The following is a 21,405-nucleotide window of genomic DNA, read 5'->3' as shown; positions in this document are numbered from 1 at the left end:
TTTGGTCAGGCCCCACCTGGAATATTGTGTCCAGTTCTGGGCACCACAATTTAAAAAAGATGTTGAGAAACTGGAGTGTGTCCAAAGGAGGGCGACCAAAATGGTGAAGGATCTGGAAAACATGCCCTATGAGGAACGACTTAGGGAGCTTGGGATGTTTAACCTAGAGAAGAGAAGGTTAAGAGGGATGGGAGGGAGCAAGCTTGTTTTCTGCTGCTCCAGAGACTAGGACCCGGAGCAATCGATGCAAGCTACAGAAAAAGAGATTCCACCTCAACATTAGGAGGAATTTCCTGACAGTAAGGGCTGTTTGACAGTGGAACAAACTCCCTTGGAGTGTAGTGGAATCTCCTTCCTTAGAGGTTTTTAAACAGGGGCTGGATGGCCATCTGTTGGGGATGCTTTGATTTAGATTTCCTGCATGGCAGGGGGTTGGACTGGATGGCCCTTGCGGTCTCTTCCAACTCTATGATTCCCAACCCAATTTTGGGGAAGTTTCTCCCCATATTAGCCTCTCATATCCCATCACAGTTTGTTTACAACACCTTCCTGATAGTTTAAAAAAAACTTTCCAGGAGAGATGTTGCAAGTGGATGCAAGTGGGAGTAGGGGATGGGAAATTTTTCTACTGTGAATTTCAGTGATCTAATTGTTTTTAAAGGATTCCAACCAATGCACTGCAGAACTACTAGGCTGTGTAATCTCATTGGGGTTTGGAAAGCATAGCTGAAGGTTTTATTGTTGACAAAGGTCCCTAGGCTTGCCTTTCTCTGGGATTACATGATAATGAGGGGGATTAGAGTTTTGCTCTTATACTTGTTCAAATGAGGCAGATTGTCACTCTTTCTGTGTGGACCCATCTGGTAACTCTTTCTATGGAGGTATCAATGTCAAAGAATTCCACAAGTTTAAAATGTTGTCCTTTACATCCAGGCTATTAATTAGTTTCTCCTTGGTTCATGTATTAGCTAACCTCTTGCACTTCCATGCAGGATCTCAAGAACAAAATTGTCCAGTTGATGTGGACAGACTGGAAGTTTGATGTACGCCAGGCAGCTGCCAAGGCTCTTGGGCATTTGAAACTTGGAAAAGAGGTCCACAACCAGCTTAGGTAAGAGAATATAACAAACAGTCTTTAGCAAAACAAATATGATGTACATTGAGATAGGCTCAAATACTTTTTGGTATTTGAAGCAGTGGGCGATTCTAAGCCAGAAACCCTTTTCTCTTTCACTTTCATTGATTTAGTATGTTTTTCATAATGATAAAAGAGGGATAAATGTGATAGGTATAATGATTCTGAGTACACACAAACAATCGCTTGATTCTGATACCTATTTGGTCAAACAAATGTAGGCTTCCTTGCCTTCACCTTCACTCCACATCACCTGAAAATCTCTCTATGAGGTTTTTGGGGACCCAGAGGGATAGAATGGATTTGGAATGTGACCTGTGAGGTGGCCTGTGGCAAGAAGAAGGAATTGCTGAAAGTCAATACCCTGACAGCCACTACAAGTGAAAGGGCATCCCCCTAAACAAGTGCAGGCAAAATGTAACCCTAGGATCAAAGTGATCAGATGTTCTAACTGCAAAAGAGAACAAAGGGCACCATAAAATGTAGGAAATTCCAGAAAAATGTAGGTCCTTACCAAATAAAAACCAAAAACTCTCATATAAATATACATTCATGTTTCTTAGTCATGCTCAAAGTGGAGGACATTTTGGAATTTCTCCTGGATAGAAAGTTGAAATGTAGGACATGTACTGGATGCCTGGCCACCCTGGCTAGGGTTAATGAACTCCCAAGGCTGTGTTCCTCATCTGTATCTCTCCAAATTCCCCTGCACTGGCCTTTCTAGGAAAAAAAAAAGAGAGGATGAATTCATTCCCTCCAGAAGGTTCTCTCCCTCCAGATATTCCAGGAGCAGCAGTTCTAAAGTTTCTGGAGCGTTCTGCAAAAATTCAACATTTTTAGCAGTTTTTAAAAACTGCAAAACTGTATGTTAACTTCCAGCCAGTTTGATATGTATGTTTGGCAGTTTACGCCAAAGCTGTGAAGCTCCCAGAAGCAGAAAATTGGCTCATGAATCATTTCAGTTTGCTCACACTTGCATCCACACCGTTCCTGCTTTTATCAAGTCCTCTAGAAAATTCTGTTATCATGGATATATGCGTGGAGTTAAAAAAAAAAATCAGCTTATGCATATGAGCACCATGAACAGTTGATTCTACTCAGGCTTGCATCCTTCCAAGGTTGCTAAAATGAGTACCCAGCTTATTGGGGGCAATTAGTTTACAGTTGTAAAACTGCTTAGAGACTACTTACTTGTTGTTATGAAGCAGTATATAAATGAATGGCCTTTTTAGTCACCAACGCGCTTGTACAAAGTGCGGGATGAGTCCTTCCTGAATCTTCGTTCGCAAAGCAAAGCCAGAGATAAATGAAGCTGCTATTGCTATTGCTGCTATTGCTATTATGTTGCGTCAGTTTAAACTGGTGACTTTTTGCTTTAGATAGGCTTGGCTTTGCCACTAAGTTTTAAAAAGTTTTGTCTTTGATACCTAAAGCAAATTCAACCACTTGTCATAAAGAACACCCATTTGTGCTTTCAGGGAGCGACTGAAGAGAGGAGATTGCCGGATGAGGGTGGAAGCTCTTACACTTATTGGCTGGTTGAAACTTATGACAGCCCGGCTGCTCCCCAGATATCTTCAGTGTTTTTCTGATGATTTTGTAGCTGTCCGAAAAGAAGCCTGCTGGGCAGCGGGAGCACTTAGGATTAAAGAAGAGACAGTGAGTGGTCAAAATGACTGATATTACAAAGATCAACATCCTTCTTGAATGCAAGAGTAGTGGTTAACCCCATAATTCTTCAGAGCTATCTTATTTTCCAGATGGTAGTTCAGGGACAGTGTGGCATAGTGGTTTGAGTATAGGACTAGGACTCTGGACATCAGGGTTCAGTTCCCCTGATCAGCCAAAGAAACTTGCTGGGTGACCTTGGGTGAGTCACACCCTCTCAGCCCCAGAAAATCTTGTGATAGGTCCTCCTTAGGGTTGCCATAATGACTTCAAAGCATACAACAATGAACAAAAAGTTCAGGGCAGGATCAACTTATAAAATCAGGAATCCTAGTGCAGAACCAGTCTTCTGTATGCATAACATGTCCACTACCTGTTTTTTGTTTTGCTACAGGTAATTAAATGCCTTTTTAAGATAATGCAGACTGACCCTCTCTGGAAAATCAAGGCTCTTGCCATTAGAGGTACTGTACAAATTAAACCTTAATTACTCCTGTCTTAGGTGTAGATGCAACCTCTAAATAATTCTGGGCTTCTAATTTGGGATGCTCCAAACTCAATTTACTAAACATCCTGATTCTTATTTAAATGTTTTGTATGGGTTCATCTACAAAACTAATTGCAAAATGTTACATACATATACCTAATCAAATGTGTTAGGAGTGTAGAGTTTAAAAAGTAGTCCCAATCTCCTTTACTAATTAAGATTCACTTCAGGTTGGGAATATCTTCTAAGTTATAGAGTTAAGTCCCACTGGAAGAAGGAGCATCATGAAAATGACATTTAGTCACATTGATGTCTTAATGGGTGGTGATGTTAAAGACACAAAGCTGCCTTATAGAGTCAAATAGCTGTTTCCATCTAGATTACTATCACCTACACTGATATGGATCTTTCTCCCCACTTGGAGATTCTCAAAACTGAAACTGGAACCATCTGCATGCAAAGTGTGTGCTGATCTATAGTTCTTCCCCCAAGGCATGTCAACCTGCTGGTAACTTGGTACTGAAGCTCAAAATCAAAAATACATGAAACAGTATCTAAGAAAATATATTCAAATATTACCTTGTTTTGCACATTCTCCCATGTGGATTATTCCACCAATGTATGATTCTTCTATTTGTTGTGTTGTTGGGCAGCATGGGGAAGAGAACACTGGATTAGCAGCCTGGCAGTACAGTCTGAAACATGGCTACTCAAATGTCCCACTAAATTCAATAGGGCTTATTCCTTAGTAAATATCTTTCATATTGCCTTTGTGACTAAAGAGCAGGATAAAAATGTTTTCAGTTAAAAATGCATCACTATTTTCCAGCATTTATATAGCATTGTAAATATTTAGAGTACTGTATTTACAATTTAATATATATTGTCTTAGGAAGCTTTATAACAGCCTTGTCAGATAGGCAAGTATTATCCTCCCTCATGTTGCAAACATGTGCCTAGTCCTGAAAGGATCACTTCTTGCCTAAGGCCAAAACCATGCAGAATCCTGCGGTACCTGAAAGACTAATACATTTATTATAGCATATTACAAAAGCTCATGCTATAATAAGTATGTTAGTCTTCAGGATGAGACACGATTTTTGTTTTTACTGCAACTGAATACCTGGCTTCCCCCTTGAAAAATACACTGCAGAAATAATCTGGTTTGAGACCACTTTAACTGCCTTGGCTCAGTGTTAGGGTATTCTGGGAACTGTAAGCTTTGCAAGACATTTAGCCTTCTCTGTTGCCACAATAAACCACAGTTCCCAGAATTCCCTAGCACTAGACAGGGCAGTTCAAGAGGTTTCAAATTGGATTATTTTTGCAGTATGTTTTGGCCCTTAATGCCATCTCTTGAGCAAAGAATCACACTTTTTTGTATTAAACATGCATTTTGGATCCTCCACTAAAAAGCAATAAATGTATTGCTTTTTAATTTATTACTATAACAAGCTTAGTCTTACACATAGTACAATGTTAGCCTGTAAATTGCATAAAGTCAATATGGCTTGACCTCCCAAAAGGTTAAAATTAATTACTAGGATCTATAAAAGATAAAGCGGGTTCAATTAGTTTTTGTGCAAGGAACAAGTAAATGTTGCAAATACCCATACCCTCTTCTGCCTTTTCCCACTTTAGTGAAAAGTACAATTTCATTTCAGAACACAGGATGTCCATCTTCTAGATATGCAGCTATTATGCTCACACAGATTCTGTGACATTAGGATGAATTACACAGAGATGTAAGCAAAGGGATCTTATAACACCTTTGAGACTAACTGAAATAAAGAAGGCAATACTAATCTAGATGGAAGCTTTCTTTAAATTAATCTCAAAGGAGCTACCTTTGCATATTTCTTTTGGAAAGAGTGAAATGCTTTTAAAGACAAAGGCAATTTACTTAGATACCAGGAAATGCATAGTGTGAAGAATTATTGCTGCCTCTGATCTTGGGAGAAAGGCAGGTTATAAATTTAATATTTACAACAAATCTAGTGCTTTTCTGCAGCTGATTGGTGCGAACTTCTTTAATGAGAAGTGTGCTTGGGCAGGACTTCATTACTTCTGATAATATACTATTGAAGAGATTAATATTTTCAGTGTTGAATTAAAATTTGTATCAAAATATACTGCTAGCCTAATCCTTAAAACTATGACTGAATGAACCATTTCTTTCCCAGTAATACACTTCTGCTTATCATAGAATTTGTAGTTTCTGTTTTTCATTCCCTCCTACTTTTCAGTCATGCACTTAACATAGCAGTTTGCAGTTCTCGTTTTCATAGAATCTTAGAATCGTAGAGTTGGAAGAGACCACAAGGGCCATCCAGTCCAACCCCCTGCCATGCAGGAAATCTCAATCAAAGCATCGCCGACAGATGGCCATGCAGCCTCAGTGTAAAGACCTCTAAGGAAGGAGACTCCATTACACTTCGAGGGAGCGTGTTCCACTATCAAACAGCCCTTACTGTCAGGAAGTTCCTCCTAATGTTGAGGTGGAATTTCTTTTCCTGCAGCTTGGATCCATTGTTCCTGGTCCTGTTCTCTGGAGCAGCAGAAAACAAGCTTGTTTCCTCCTTAATGTGACACCCCTTCAAATATTTAAACAGGGCTATGATATTACCTCTTAATCTTCTTTTCTCCAGGCTAAACATCTCCAGCTCCCTAAGTCGTTCCTCATAGAGCATGGCTTCCAGACCCTTCACCATTTTAGTCGTCCTCCTTTGGACACACTCCAGTTTCTCAATGTCCTTTTTGAATTGTGGTGCCCAGAACTGGACACAATATTCCAGGTGGGGCCTGACCAAAGCAGAATATAGTGGCACTATTACTTCTCTTGATCTAGACACTATACTTTTATTGATGCAGTCTAAAATTGCATTGGCCTAATATACCAAATTGTACAATGTTATAGGCTAAGATATAAATGAAACATTTTATGTTGGTATAGCAGTAAAATAAATTTTAAGTGATATGAAATTAAGTTCTGCACCCATTTCAGTTCCTACCCAAATTTACTTTTTCTTTGAAAAAAACACAATAAAACATTTTTTAAAAAATGATTTCAAAATTTCTAGAAATTTTACATCTCTACTTTATAACTTATGTATTTTAATGGCATGAAATAAACATAGTTTTCTTTTTTGACAGCTCTGGGACAGATAGGTGAAGCAAGTTCCTACCTAAAAAACCTTCTTCTCTGGGCCCTTCATTATGAAGAAGATCCTGGAGTACGGAGAGAAGCTTGCCGTAGCATCATCACTCTCAACATGAAGGATGAAACCGTCAGAGCTGCTTTGCAAGAGAGAATGATAATGGAACCGAATGAACTAGTTAAAGAGTAAGTCAGTTGCTTCCTTAAACAAAACAAAACAAAAACTCAGAAACATTTGTGCTTGGTAAACAAAAAACTTTCTCTGGAGCAGCATCCTGACTATGGAACTCCTTGCCAAGAGAATTCAGACAGAAGGTTATCCTTTCTGAGTTTCTGGTGGGCAACTAAAATTTGGTAGTGTTTCACACAGTCTTTGGTTCTTGAAACTGCTCTGACTGTTTTAACTGTTTGTTTAAAATTATTTTAAGGATTCTTTTTAGTTTAATTTTTAAAAAATCTATGGATTGTTTTAAATGTTTTTATCCATTGCCCATTGCCTCAGGGACCATGTTGGACTGAGAGGCAAAATAACATTGACAGCAAAAACAAATTTCTTTCTTCTAAAACCACTTGGAAGATATTCAAAACATTTCAACTTAACAGTTACATCTTTTAAGAATGTGCTTTACATCTGACAGGTTTTAAAAATGAAGGTTGTATTCTTGACGCCCATACATTGTTATTCCATTGATTTTATTGGACTGCAAGGGGAGCTTCCTGGCCAATCTGATTTCTCCCCTCCCAGTGCCAAATAACTACACAAAATACATCAGTATGCTCACAAGGCTCTTTCTGACATTCACAAATGCAAGTTCTACTGAACAGAGTGGGATTTAATCTCAGTTACACCTGTGTAGGATTGCAGCCTAAATCAAGGAGATTATAGCAAATTATGCTCTTGAAATGCAGGAAATTATATAATTTTCATTTGAAAAATAATTTTAAAAAGGTTTTCCATTCACATTAAGCCCCAAACTGTCTGATCTTGTAAGGTCACTTCCACATTTCCGAAATGTAATTGGAGGCAAGCAATAGATGGAGAATAGCACTCCCAGCGGCTTCTGGAGGTATGATTCTCCATTTATTACCTGAGAAGTTCTAGATTGATCTGAAACTTTTACTATACCACAAAAATTACTTCTGAATCATCAGTAACCCCAGTAGCATGAAATCTGTGATTCACAGCCACCTGTTCTTCAGTGTTCCATGCTCTGCCCCAGCACACCAAAACCTCAAACAGCCAGAAATGTAATAAATATATATCACTCCAGCAGCTTGTGAGAAATCTCTTCTAATAAACTTATTCTACATGCTACTGAACAGAGACCTTAGCACCAAAGAGCAAAGTTAAGTTATATCTGGTAGGTTTTGCCAGTATGTTAGGATTAAGCCTGTTTCTCAGTCCTGCTCTGTCAATACTCATTAGTTCCTGCAAATACAAATTCACATCACTTGGAATAGTTGAGGGGTTCTGTCAAATCGCCCATTATGTCCCATCCCAAGAATTTTGCAGAATTGATGGAACCAAGGAGGAAGACGGAGGCTTGAGTCAGCTTCTAATAAGCCTAAAGGTCTAAAGCCAGACTGGACAACTTCCACAGATGCGATGGGCATGCTGTTGTTGTGTGTCTTCGTTTCCAACTTATGGAGACCCCCAAGGTGAACCTATCACTGGGTTTTCTGAGGTTGAGAGCATGTGACTCACCCAAGGTCACATGGTGGATTTCCATGATAATCAAACCTTGTTCTCTAGTGATAAGTGCAATGCTCAAACCACTAAACCTTGCTGGCTCTGGGCATTTTGTTGTTGTTATGTGCCTCCAAGTACTTTCTGACTTATCCCAACCCTAAGGCCCTATCATGGGGGTTTTCATGTCAAGATTTGTTCAGAGGAGGTTTACCATTGCTTTCCCCTGAGGCTGAGAGTGTGACTTGTCCAAGGTCACCCAGTGGGTTTCTTGTCCAAGTTGAGAATTTTGAGAACTATGCCACAATGGTTCCCTGGGCATGTTATTCTCCCTCTAATTTACAGGGGAACTTCTTCAACGTCACTGAATTGCAGCAGTGCTGCAACATCATAAAAGGGACACACACACATAGAGAGAGAACAGTATTCACCCCCCTCCCCCCGAATGTTGCATGTAGTGAATATGTTTATAAGCTGATTAGTGCTTTGTACCAATCACCTTCTAAACAGTGTCTGCATTCATGCCATTTAAGGCAAATGGCAGCTTTTTCTTTTGTCTTCACTGCAGTTCTGGAGCAGCAAGGGATGAATGACAAGTGCATAAGATCCCTTCAAAAAACAAATGGGATGCCAAATGCAGCTTGTGGGCTGTGTTTTGCCCACCACTTCTTTAAAATGAAAAAATCTCTTAGCAGCAAAAGGAATAGACTACACACTACTGATGTTGTTGTAGCATATCAAATAAATGAGGGCACTATGTGCATGTATTTAGCAAAGCCCAAAATAAATATAGGGTTAAATCCCTGTTACACAATTAGACTTCTGTTCATGTAACAGGTGCTTCCCTTCCCACTCCCTCTAAAACCACCATCAGATCTGCTCCTGAGGCTTAGTGTATTGTGCAAAGCAGATGGCAGATGGTATATTAGCTTACTTGCTAATTAGCTTACTTGCTGTTCACCGCTATGATCTTTGTAATAGCGGTATATAAATAAAACAAATTATTATTATTATTATTATTATTATTATTATTATTTAGACAGTTGGAACCTGATTAGTAGCTTGCTTTCTATTAGCAGCAAGACATCATTAAAAACAACCTGCAGCGTGAGAAGGACAGCACAGAGTAGGGAGCTATCCAACAGTGTTCCCTGTGGAGCTTTCATTTAGAGGGTTCTGCAGCAAGACACAACTAACATAATGTTACTTTCCATGTAGGGAGGTGAGTCATGCTGTGAGGACTTTCAGTTTTGAACAGGAAGAGGAACAAGAAATGATCCAGAAGATCAAGAACAAGGTGCAAAAAAATAAAATAAAATTTAAACAATCAAAAACAGGTTTTCCCTACTTTGAGACTAAACAGAACTGTGTAGCACTATAAAACACATAGTAAGAGCACTGTTTTCCCCCACCCCCAGCTGCTATACCTGTATAATCTTGGATGGTTCAAAATGATATAGAATGATCAAACAAGAAAATTGTATATTATCATGGAATGTTATAGAGCAACTGGAGAAGTCAGGATGGGATTAAAGGGTCGTAGTCCAACATGTCAGGGCAACTGAAGTAAATACTTGAATTTCTTATAGTCTTAATATGATTGAAGAACAGTTATACTAGATAAGGAGCCAAACAAGAAGAAATTCCCACTGTGCTACTTGTTGCATTCAGGTATGTTGCAATCCTATCCACACAATCAGAAAGGGGACACACAGATAGAGGAAATGCAACACTTGGGTGCGACTCATTAGTATTTACCCAGTTGGAAAGCTAGCATAAAGGGAGTTAATCAGACTTTAAGTATTCTCTCTTTGATGTACTACCTTTTCAAGTTCAAGATGATTTTTTGTTTTTAAATAACTCTGTACATCTTGGAGTTGTTTTGCAAGAAGTAGACTTTTATTTCCTAGCTTTAAACCTATTATGGAGCAACAGCAGCATTAATATTCCCTCATTTCCTCAACTTTCAAGGCTGGCTATGTTCTTAGCTCTAGCTTCATACCCCAAGACTACAAAAACAATAATTATTTGGAAGAGTTGGGGCTTAACAGGTTAACAGTGTTCCTCTATCGCTTGCCATGGCATGTAGACATGCTACTCCCAGTCAGCATTCTTGCGTTGCATTCCAGCATATCTAGATATTACCAGGAGGCTGAGTTAATGCCTTGATTTGATTGTCCAGACTCCATCTCTCTCTCTCACTAAACTCACGTATTTCTTCATATCTCTAGCATTTGCCAACACTTTATTGCAGACATTGTTTTAATGAGTACCTGGAAATAAACTGAGATAATGTGTCATGAGGTAGTGTTATTGTCCTATGTAAACCCTCGGAGTTTGATCATATTCAAGATTACAAGATTCAGGTGTATCAAAAATCTACGTCAATACACTAGAAACCCACTTTTCAAAAATATACCCTTCCTCTATCCCATCCCCATGTTTACAATATGCAACCAAGGTTTGTGAGTGATAATTAAGATCTGAGAAAGGGCATACTTAAATTCTAGTGATGAAAAGCACCATAAAAAACACACTGTTTCTGTTGCAGATTGTCACACTGAGCCAGAAAGATTTAGTGATTGAGAAAGTGCTGAAACTTCAAGAGGTTACAGAGAACACATGGCAGGAAGCCCATCGCATCTATCGTGAGAAGGGAGACATTTTTGCATACAGAGAGATTCGGGACATCTTCCTTGCTGTTGTTCAAGTCGTTTTCACTGGTAATTGGGGAGGACAGAAAAAGCAAAATTGGTAGTTTTGATTTTAATGTTTTCCATTTTCCAATTTGTTTCACAGACGGTCCTAAAGGCAGCTTAAACACTACAAATCACAATGTGACTATAGTTTAAGACCCTATTTAGAAATCTTTCATTTTCAGTAAGTAAGCAAGCATTAGTGGAGATATTAAAGTCTCTACTAAAGATGCTTTCCTCAGCTATCTTTAACATGTATATTTGTAAGATATGTAGGATCATAAACTTCAAGGTAGTTGATAAGCATTAAGAATAGTGTTTACTAATCAAATGGTTATGTGGTAACTTATCTGTGCCCAAACTGGTTTAGTTACTCCAGTATACGCCAGTGTAATGCCTACTTTAATTTTTAATCAAACACTTGATTGAAATGGTTATGTTCATAATATCTTAAATAACCATGACTCCAGTCTGTTAACTGCTGCAGATCACAACTATTCAATGTCATTGTGATCATAACTGCTGTGGTCAATTTATCGTTTAGTGGCTAGGCTTCTACTGATGAGGCTCTCAATGCTTGGAAGACATAGAATGGCCCCTAGATAGCAAACAAGCTGCCACAAAGGACATAATTGAAACTTGGTGGAAACCTTTTTACACCACAACTAGGGATGCATTTGCACTGCAGAAATAATGCCTTTTATTTATATTTATTTATTTAGGTATTTATATCCCGCCCTTCAGCCCTAATGGCTCTCAGGGTGGCTTACAATTATTTTGACACCACTGTAACTGTCATGGCTCAAAGATATGAAATTCTGGAATTTGTAGTTTTGTGAAATATTTAGCCTTCTCTGTCAGAGACTTTTGGTACCACAACAAACTACAAATCCCAGGATTCAATAAAATGGAGCCATGACCATTTGCAGATGCAGCCTAGATGGTGGAGTAATACTCTGTGGAAAACCTTAACATTATATTTAAATGATAAATTATTTTTTCCAATAATTTATAAACTGTGTACCATTTATGCTTGTTATAAACTTTATTAGTTTAAAAAAACCTTCAAAACTTGGCCCACAACTCAAACACAAAAATGATCACTACACTGTGCCTTTTAAAAAAATCTTCAATCTGCAGATTGCGTTGCAGCATTAATTCTTTTTACAACTAGACTAATTTTTGTCTCTCCAGATGAAACTCGCTTGCCCAGCAGGAACTTCTCAGAGCTCTGGTCTAGCACCTTAAATTTACTAGTAAGTATAAGAAAAACACATTCCAATTCTGTATTAATTTTGATCATGTGTAGCAGGTAGAGGGTCCTTAGTAACCAACAATCCTTTCTCAAACAAGACAGTGGTCAAGGCAATCTTATCATCCAAGGTAGTACAAGGAAGGGCTTCCACACTGACGTACTCTGGATAAGAGGAGAGCAAGAACTCAATGCTCTCTGCATATTCAGGTTCGATTTCACAGTACTTGGGCTCCTCCTTGTGGTACACCCTTGAATTCTCTGTAGTATAATACAGCATCATGCTGCCTCCTTCATTGCAAAGTCTGACAATCCCATACCGAAGCAGCCGCACCAGCGTTGTTCCCTTGACCTGGACATCCACACTGTGGACATTTCCATTCTCCCACCGCGCTGGATGTCCATGCACACTTAATGCCTTTTCGCTCTCGGTCAGCACCGGAGGAAGGCAATCGTGAAGAAAATCCTTGGCTTTCTGATCCACCGCAGCATCAACTGGCGTATAATCCATCAGCTTTGTTATTAGCCTGTTGACCTTTTGCATGAAGGTGCCTCGGCGTGGATCAGGACTATCTGAGCTCAGTGCGCCCATGTACTCCAAGTAGTCCAGGGGCAGCCCTTGGCGATACTCCACGTCCTCTTCAAGGGCCATCTGCAATGCCGCCGGGAGCAGCTTTTCCAACAGGTCCCCCCAGGTGTTTCGCTGGAAGGAAGACACCGTTATGTGGAGCGAATGCGCGTCGGGGAGACAGTCCCCTTGGTGGATGAACCCTCGTGGGAAGTACAGCAAGTCCCCAGCTTCTAAGACGGCCTCGAGGACAGGCTCCCCGATCTCCTCCTGGGTGAAGTTGCCACTGGAGAAGCGGGGCAAGACCTCGGCCTCTCTCCTGGGTCTGTAGACCCTCCAGTGCTTCTTCCCCTCCAGCTGGAGGACAAAGGCTTCGATGTCGTCATAATGGGGAGCGAAGCCCTGGGTCCCCGCCGGGGTCAGGTAGGCATTGGCTCCCACCATGGAGCCGAAGTGCTCCTGGAGGAGGGAGAGGAGGTGCCAGACGGTGCCGGAGAAGGCCTGCGGGTTGAGGAGCCGCAGCGAACAGCCCTGGTGGAAGAAGTCCCACACGACGGGAGGCAGGGCCCGCCCCACAGGGTTGTGGGTCTCCCTCCTGCCGTCCTGGTAGCTGGTGACGTCCAGGTTGACCCCGAAGAGGACCTCCCGGCGGCGGAGGAGGGCGTCCAGCTCCGAGGTGGAGAAGAGGCCCCCGTAGTAGCCCCGGTCACTGCGGCAGACCAAGAGGGGGCGCTTCTCCCAGAAGTGGCCCATGAAGCGCTCAAGGGGGACGGGGGCCACGACCCACTCAAAGAGCCTCGAGGCGCGATGGCGGCTGTCAGGGATGCGGCCCAGGTCCTTCAGGAGGCGGCGGAGGGGGGTGGAGGAGAGGGCGGCCTCCTCTCCCCCTGCTCTTGGGGAGCCTTCCTCCGCCAGCGCTCGACGCTTGTGTCCCTGCTTCGTCAGGGGAGCCGCCTCCTCCTTCAGCAGCCTCCTCCGCTTCTTCGCCACCCCTTTGGGCCGCTTCCCAGAGGCCTCGCCCTTCCTCGCGGGTCTTCGCTCTTGCGGCTGGACGGAGAGAGAGCGGTAGGCAGACAGCGCCGACACTCGAGGACCCGGCAGCGCCATTTTGAAACTCGGACGACGAAACGCGCGACGCCCAAAGGAAGCACTTCCGGCGGAAGCGGCTCTGCCTTGTTCTTTTTCCGGTGTGGGCCGCGAGAGTTGATGCGGAGCCCCGCCCACAGGCGCAGGGAAGGGAGTTCTCTCGCTGTCAGAGCGGCGGAGGGGGAAGTCTCGCGCGACCTCCCTCGCAGTTCTCGCCTGCCGTTTTGCATAGCGCTTGAGCCCTCGTTTGTCCCGGGGGCCTCCAGGTGTTTTGGACTTCAATTCCCAGAAGCCCATTGTTCAGGAGTCCTGGGAGTTGAAGAGCCTGCGGAGCCTGGGATAGGTTTTGGGCGGTTGTGGCGTGCCTTCAAATGACCCTTTCCCCACTGAGGGCCACCCCGAGGAGGACCTGTCCTTCTTGCCTTCCCCTGAGGAGGCTGAGGGAGTGGGGCCTCTTGCCCACATGGTTATTAGTAATGGTAATGGAGTCATGGGTTAGGACTTTGGGGACCAGGTTTCGGCCATTTTATTATTATTATTGTTGTTATTACATTGCCGAGCTGGGATTCGAACCCTGGTCCCCAAAGGCATAATCCAACCATAGACAAAGGAACTGCTAATTCTGCAGCTGACCAGCAAATTATCCCCCTGAAGAGAAGTGCCAAGAGCAGCTCACAGGCCTGATGCCAAGAGCACCAGCCACAGCTCTGGCACCATTTTCCTGCCTAGTAAACCGACGTGTAAAAGCCTATGCCATCTCCTCTGACCAAAATGGCACTCCCTTAGACTGGAAGAAAAGACTCCCAAATTCTGGGCATGTTGGGCCTAGCTACGCAGGCCTGGCCTTTCAACACGAAAACAATGTGAGAAGGGCCCCAGGGACCAGCCTGGCTGAACATGGCCAAATAGCTCCTGTTGCCCTTTTAAAGGAAATCTCCTTTCCTTGGTTTCTTTGATTCCTGAAATAAGCAAAGTTTAAATGAATTTCTTAAACTCCCCAGGAATGACCAGACTAAGACCCAGAAGTTCAGATACTCTGGTCCAAAACATACTCCAGAAATAATCTAGTTCAAAACCACTTCAACTGTAATTCTGTGAGACATTTAGCCTTCTCTGCCGAAGAACTCTGGTGCCACAATAAACTACAATTCCCAGGATTCCCTAGCACTGAGCCACGGCAGCTAAAGCAGTCTCAAGCTGGATTATTTTTTCAGTGTGTTTTGGACCTATATTGTTTAAATCAGTAAGTTTCTCCACAAGGAGCCTGTCCAAACTTTAAAAAGCTGAGTATGACTGCAGTCCATATGACAACCAGTTGTAAAACATGCTGCCAAAAGAGAAACCTAGCAGCCTAAAGAACAATGCTCAAACCACTACACCATGCTTTGCTTTTGGGTCTGCTCTGAGTTACGGCGACCCTGTGATAGGATTTTTTTGCCAAGATTGATTCAGAGGCACTGCCTTCCTCTTAGGCTGAGAGAGTGTGACTTGTTCAAATCACCCAGTGGATTTCCATGGCTGGGGTGGGGGGGGGGGGTTGAGCCCTGGTCTCCCAGAGTCCTAATCTGACACTGAACTACCACACCATACTGACACTCTTCTAAATATGTTTATTTGGGAGCAATTAGAATTAAATCTCAGTAAATATACATAGGTTTAGGTTGTGAGCCACTCCTTAAACACACTTCTGCATGAATAAAATGCATTGATTTCATATGCAGTTGATTCCACTATCGTTCAAAACCTACTTTTGTTGTTAATTGCTCTTGAGTCAACTTTGATTCATGGTGACCCTGTGGATGAGACAAAGACCCCTGTCTTCAGCCTTTTTTCTCAAGTCCTGCAGGCTGAGGCCTGTGTCCTCCCTGGTCGAGTCTAACACAACTGGCATATGGCCTTCCTCTCTTTCTACTGCCCTTTACCTTTCTTGCCTTTTCTAATGGTTCATTTTCCCCCCCTAATGATGTGGCCAAGGTATAAGAGCCTCAGTCTAGTCATCCTGGCTTTCAGGGATAGTTCAGGCTTGAACTTCTCTGGAACTCATTTGTTTGTCTTCTTGGCCATCCACAGCATCCTCAGCCCTTTTCTCCATCAACACATCTCAAATGAATATCTCAAATTTCCAGAGTTGTAGTAGTCTAACACACAAACCACTATATTGAATCTACCATCACACTGAGTACTCTACAGCCCCATCTGCCCATCTTTGATTATTTTAATGTATTGTTTTTAAATGTTTAAGGTGCTTAATTGATGTTTTAGGGGAGAGAGGGAATAGTTCAGATATGGGGTATTGTATATTTTCCTGTTGATTGTAAGCCGCCTTCATTGTCTCTTTGACAGAGAGGCAGGGTAAAAATAAAACTTTTATTATACCTCAGTATGACATCCATTTATCCACACATCACTTAAGCCACTGTCAATATGATTCATTTATGTGTGTTTACTCAGAGATTCAGCCATGTTCAGTGGGGCTTACTCCCAGGGAAGCTGTTTAAATCATCATGTCCACGGTCCACCAAAGTGTGCCTTAGGATGTACTCCCACTGAAGAATTAAACACTTTAGATGTCATGGTTCCATCCTACAGAATTCTGGTATTTGTAGTTTGTTGAGGTATTTATCCTGGCCAGTCAGAGATCTCTGGTGCCTCACCAACTACAGGATTTGCCAGGACAGAGTCATGGCAGTTAAAATGGTGTCAAACTGCTTTAATTCTGTAATGTGGCTATGCCTTTAATAACATTAGATATATCCAGTAGAAGTACTATTGAGGCTGAAATCCTAAATTCATTAGTATTTATTTATTTATTTAGGTATTTATATCCCGCCCTTCAGCCCTAATGGCTCTCAGGGCGGCTTACAATATTATTTTTAATCAGAAAGTTCCCTGCCCTCAGGCTTACAATCTAAAAGACACGAAACAAAAGGAGAAGGGAATGATGGAGGGAAAGGGGATGAGGTCCGGTGGTTCTTCTCTCCCTCTAAGGCCTGGACCAAGGCAGATGGATTGGAGGGAGGGCTCTTCCTTCTTCCAGGCTAGTCCTGTATGTTTCTTAGTATGTTTCTTAGAAGTAAATGGGGCATGCTCAGTATTATGTTGTGCAGCTTTTTGCATTCGGGCAAGTAGGAGTAATGGTAACTTTTTAAATTCAAAAGTTGAAATTGAAATTGAGTGCAATTGTCTGAATAATCTTGATGAAAAAAGGTGCAGCTTAATAGGTTACAATAACTGAGTGATGATTTTAATAATTACTGGGTTCCATCAATAATATAAAATGTCTGGAGCTAGGATACGTTACTACTTTGCACTATACCTAGCAGAATATCCCAACCATCATATCCAGTTTGCATGTGAACAAATATTACTGTAACTACTAATTTAGTAGTAGTAGAAGCACACTGATTTGTTCAAGGACTGTTTGCAAAGAGACAAGGAAAGAATCAAGTGTAAATTTTCACTTCTGTCAAATCAAATTTTGCTTTTAACACTTACATTTCAGCCTTGGTTGGAAATCCCACCAAACCCATGGACACAAAGAGCTTTCTTAGAAGCACTGGAAATACACAATGCTGAAAAGGAGGAATGTGCTAAGAAGTCAAAGGCAGCCACAAAGAAGCAGGAAGAATCCAAGGCCATCAAGAAGAGTGAAGAAACTGGTGTCTCTTTTGTGCCATGACTAGATCATTTATTATACTGCCTCTTTTACTGTGGAAAAGAAGGTACAGTCTTCTAAAGTTGTACATAGTCAATAGCTTTTTACGGGCCCAGAGGAAAAATTAGTACTACCATTGCCTATAATACCCATATGTGAGTCCCAATATGTACTTTCGGAGTCTGAATCCCTGAAATTCAAGATATATTCTGGGACAGTAGGAACTAGAAACAAGCATTACCAGCAATACATTGCCTGCAGCATAGCTGATAATATTTCTACAACAGATGTGTAACTGCCATGGCTGCCTCTTGCTGGATACTGCATATTAGAAGTATTACAGTCCTTCACAATGGTTAAAACAGTTTTTGAACATTTCAGGTTTAAATTTTTTTTAATGTACATGCATTACAATGCATACCCACATGTGCTTATGCAACACTTGAAAAGGGGGTGGGTGCAAAGACATTGGTCATTTGTAAGCTCCTGCAGTACTGTACAATGATTATTTTATATTTATTTGTAGTCAGTAATTATACTTGGTTGGAATGTTTTGTCCTAAGCTCTGTTCCTAACACATGTCTTAAGTGGCACACTATTTCATTTTTTCTCTAGACACATTGGAACATGACCATACATCTTTGTCATATCAATATGCTTATAGGTGCCATGGCAAGCTCAGTCTGAGTAGCAGAAATGTACTTTCCTATGGACAACTGATGATTTGGAGAGATGTCTAGAGGGAATTAAAACAAATATAGATTTGTACATGTATTTTTTGCATGCTTTTAAAAATTTGTACCCATGTATTAGTTCAGATTTCTTACATTTGTACAAAAATATTTTTCAGTGAAATTAAAAGAAATGTCCTCTAAACTAAAGCAAAGATCTTTGGACTACCACTATGCACTACCTTCTCATTTTATTACTTCCCTTTTACAATACTAATTCAATAAATTCAATTTATGTATCACCTTTTCCCAAAACTAGGTTTTGCAGCAGCTACATAGAATGATTTGAATGGGACGGTCAGAGGAACATCAGGTGAACACAGAGCAGTCCAGTTCAGGGAAGATATTTTTAAAAAATTCTTCTGTACTTTAGGTGGAAAAGTTGTATAAAATATTTAAAAATGATTAAAGAGTTATGCATTGTCATTAAGCCAGAATACACAAAAACACAGAAGAGTGAACCAGCAGGAATCTAGAATCTGCAAGAAATTATTCTTGTGCAGTGATGGGAAAATATCAAACAATACAAGATGTTAAGCAGAAGCAGAACTATTATATATTTCTGTTAAAACATAATTCCTTAATGTTAAGAAGCTTCCTTTGTTTAATCCTGAGCCACAAACCAGTTAAGATATGGTATTTTAGTTTGAGTCAATTTGAGACATACAGCCCAATCTCATGCTGAGTTAGGAGTGCCTAAGCCCATTGATTTTAATCGGCTTGGTGTACCTAACTCTCCATGAGATCAGGCTGTACATTGGCTTAAATCTACCTACTCCAGCTTACCCGTTTTGTGCTTTATCTTGTATGCAGGGCATCTGTTGCTGTCACTTTCCTGGAAGCATTGTCACTGCCTAACTATACAGAAACAAGGAAAGACTTAGGGAGCTGGATATGTTTAGCCTGGAGAAGAGACAGTTAAGGGGTGATATGATAGTCCTGTTTAAATATTTGAAGCGGTGTCACATTGAGGATGGAGTAGGCCTGTTTTCTGCTGCTCCAGAGATTAGGACACAGAACAATGGATGCAAGCTACAGGGAAAGAGATTCCACCTAAACATTAGGAGGAACTTCTTGACAGTAAGAGCTGTTCAACAGTGGAACACACTCCCTTGGAGTGTGGTTGAGTCTGGGATGTGGTGGCTCAAGTGGTTAAGATGCTGATTGCAAGATCAACAGGTTGGCAGTTTGAAGCCTGAGTGCCGCATGATGGGGTGAGCTCCCATCACTATCCCAGCTTCTGCCAACCTAGCAGTTCGAAAGCATGTAAATGCAAGTAGATAAATAGGTACCACTCCAGTAGGAAAGTAGACAGCATTCTGTGCAGTCATGATGGCCACATGATCACAGAGCAGTCTCGGATCACAATGCCTCTTTGGCTTAGTAACGGAGAGGAGCACCACCCGCTATGGTTGGACATGACTTGACAACCTTGTCAATGGGAAATACCTTTACCTTTACTTTTTAAGAAGTCCATGTATAGACTTTGATGACAAGCAAGTTATAAAACTCAAAGGGAAGGTAAGCAGTGTGGTCCTAAGTGGATAAACTGCTTCATGGCTGATCATAACACATCAGTCACCATTGTAAAAAGTTTACCACTAGGTGGTGGTATGCAATAGAACAATGTTTTACTTGTACTCTTATTTTACACACAGTTGTTTTGTGGTGGAGTGGATAATTTGTCCAAACCAGGAAGTGGAAAGCAGTTTATTTATATTACCGGGTGGGTCTCAAATATGACAAAAGTTTTTCTTGCTTATCATTCTTGTTTTGATAAATATAAGCATTCTTGACCAAAAGTAGCAGCAGAATTGCTGTGCCTCAAAATAGTTTAGAGTACAAAGGAAACTATTTTTAGAGTTTAGATTATTAGTTTAGAGTATACTGGCCGACCCTGTGGTATGCTGGCCATGGTTTCCATCCAGATCAGTCCCTAGGCTGGCACAGTGATGGGTGGGTGTTCACATGCCCGCTGGCTGCTGTGTGATGGAGGCACTGTGCCCTTACCTGCCCCTGCCGCTATCACATCTTTTCTGAAGGCTTCTGCCACAGCCCGTAAGGGCCAAAACAGGGTGGTTGGCTATACCCACATGGCCTGGTGTCCCCTTCTGATGTCACAGCAGTGATGAGGGCTTTCAGAGAGGATGCGGTGGTGGCAGTTAAGGGGCATGTGGATCTGTCCAGTCTGCTGGCTGCTGCGGCAGAGTTTCAGATAAACACCATCACAGCCAACCAGATTAAGGGCCTTTTGCGTTGAGATCAGGCTGGATCCCTGTCCGATCTGCCCAATCCTGGATCAGGGTTTTTGGGCTATGTTGTCTGGATTGGATACCACCAGGGGAAACAGGTCTTTTGGCCCATGCGTACAGCCCCTGAGTAGCCCAAAATGTCATAATGATTTTCTGTACTCAGATGCAGCATGTACCTTTCCTGGAAGGTCATAGTGTCAGATAATTTAGACCTATCTTTTAAATAAAATCCATATAGGTGACTGATGGTACTATCACTTGCATCATCCAGTGCCTCTATATGTCATCAGTGTACATCTAATTCTTTTATATTTGTTTCATTCCAGGAACCAATCAGTTACAAGGGTGCAGTATTTGGGACTGGTCCTGATATTCCCATCCTCTCTACCTTTGGCAGCATATTTCTGTACACAGCCCTTCCCAGGCGAGAGTTAGAGTCTGACTGGGGCCCTGGGTTTTTATTATTTCTTTTAGAACTTTGCCTGTCAGTCAATCAGTCAGTCAGTCAGTCAGTCAGTGTGATGTGATATGTGCACTGTTGATTTGTCAACCTTATTAGGAAATTGTGAGAGTGAAGCTGAGCATGGCTATATTGCAGTGGTAAAGATTTTGTTGCATGCAGTACATGCAAGCACTGAGCAGTAAACTCATGTGCCTTGTCCTAACAAAATTAGATACCGCTTGACAGGAGAAAGTACAAAACAGAATGTCTGTTCACTTTGAGGAAGTCATATTGCCTAAAGCAATATGAGGACCAGCCTTGTTTTTTATGCAAGGTACCCGCCCTCCAGGGACCTCTTGTAAGGAGAAGGATTTTCTAAAGTTTCTACTCCTTCCCAGCACTAGGCGTGTGCCTTTATTTGAAAGGAAATGCCATTATAAAAGTAGAAAGATAGTACTTCCTTTTATTTCACAATGTATTCAGCAGATAGTGAATTAATTCTCTTACCTCTTTGCAGGCTGTCTGGCCTTGGACTTGTAGGTGTTATTATAATAATCAAATGATCCAATGCCAGGGCTTGAACTGCAAG

General features: G+C 41.5%; 2 protein-coding genes across 3 annotated transcripts in view; one reads left to right on the top strand and one right to left on the bottom strand.

Annotated features, from left to right (window-relative positions):
- The window catches only part of HEATR4 (HEAT repeat containing 4), a 41,527-nt gene extending 20,740 nt beyond the window's left edge, over positions 1–20,787 (top strand). The window contains exons 9-18 of one of the 2 annotated variants that reach the window (XR_016280964.1): positions 993–1,111; positions 2,614–2,794; positions 3,198–3,267; positions 6,444–6,633; positions 9,353–9,431; positions 10,686–10,857; positions 12,025–12,086; positions 17,239–17,458; positions 18,382–18,435; positions 20,701–20,787. Coding sequence is in view for 1 of the 2 variants with exons in the window: in XM_089521840.1 (XP_089377966.1) it covers positions 993–1,111; positions 2,614–2,794; positions 3,198–3,267; positions 6,444–6,633; positions 9,353–9,431; positions 10,686–10,857; positions 12,025–12,086; positions 17,239–17,415 (1,050 nt within the window). In the remaining variant the exon portion in view is untranslated. Of the gene's footprint in view, positions 1–992; positions 1,112–2,613; positions 2,795–3,197; positions 3,268–6,443; positions 6,634–9,352; positions 9,432–10,685; positions 10,858–12,024; positions 12,087–17,238; positions 17,459–18,381; positions 18,628–20,700 lie in introns of those variants that run through there. The other variant, XM_089521840.1, reaches the window with a different exon arrangement.
- Positions 11,857–13,794, bottom strand: RIOX1 (ribosomal oxygenase 1). The gene has a single exon (XM_089521841.1). It carries the CDS (start codon positions 13,755–13,757, stop codon positions 12,120–12,122), a length of 1,638 nt encoding a protein of 545 aa, XP_089377967.1. The 5' UTR covers positions 13,758–13,794; the 3' UTR covers positions 11,857–12,119.
- Positions 20,788–21,405: the final 618 nt, after the last annotated feature.

Source organism: Sceloporus occidentalis, unplaced genomic scaffold (genome assembly GCF_023333645.1).
Source record: "Sceloporus occidentalis isolate IW3139 unplaced genomic scaffold, rSceOcc1.0.p SCAF_4, whole genome shotgun sequence".
Taxonomy (NCBI): Eukaryota; Metazoa; Chordata; class Lepidosauria; order Squamata; family Phrynosomatidae; genus Sceloporus; species Sceloporus occidentalis.
Note: the sequence above shows the minus strand (reverse complement) of the source record. Positions and strands in the feature narration are given on the sequence as shown.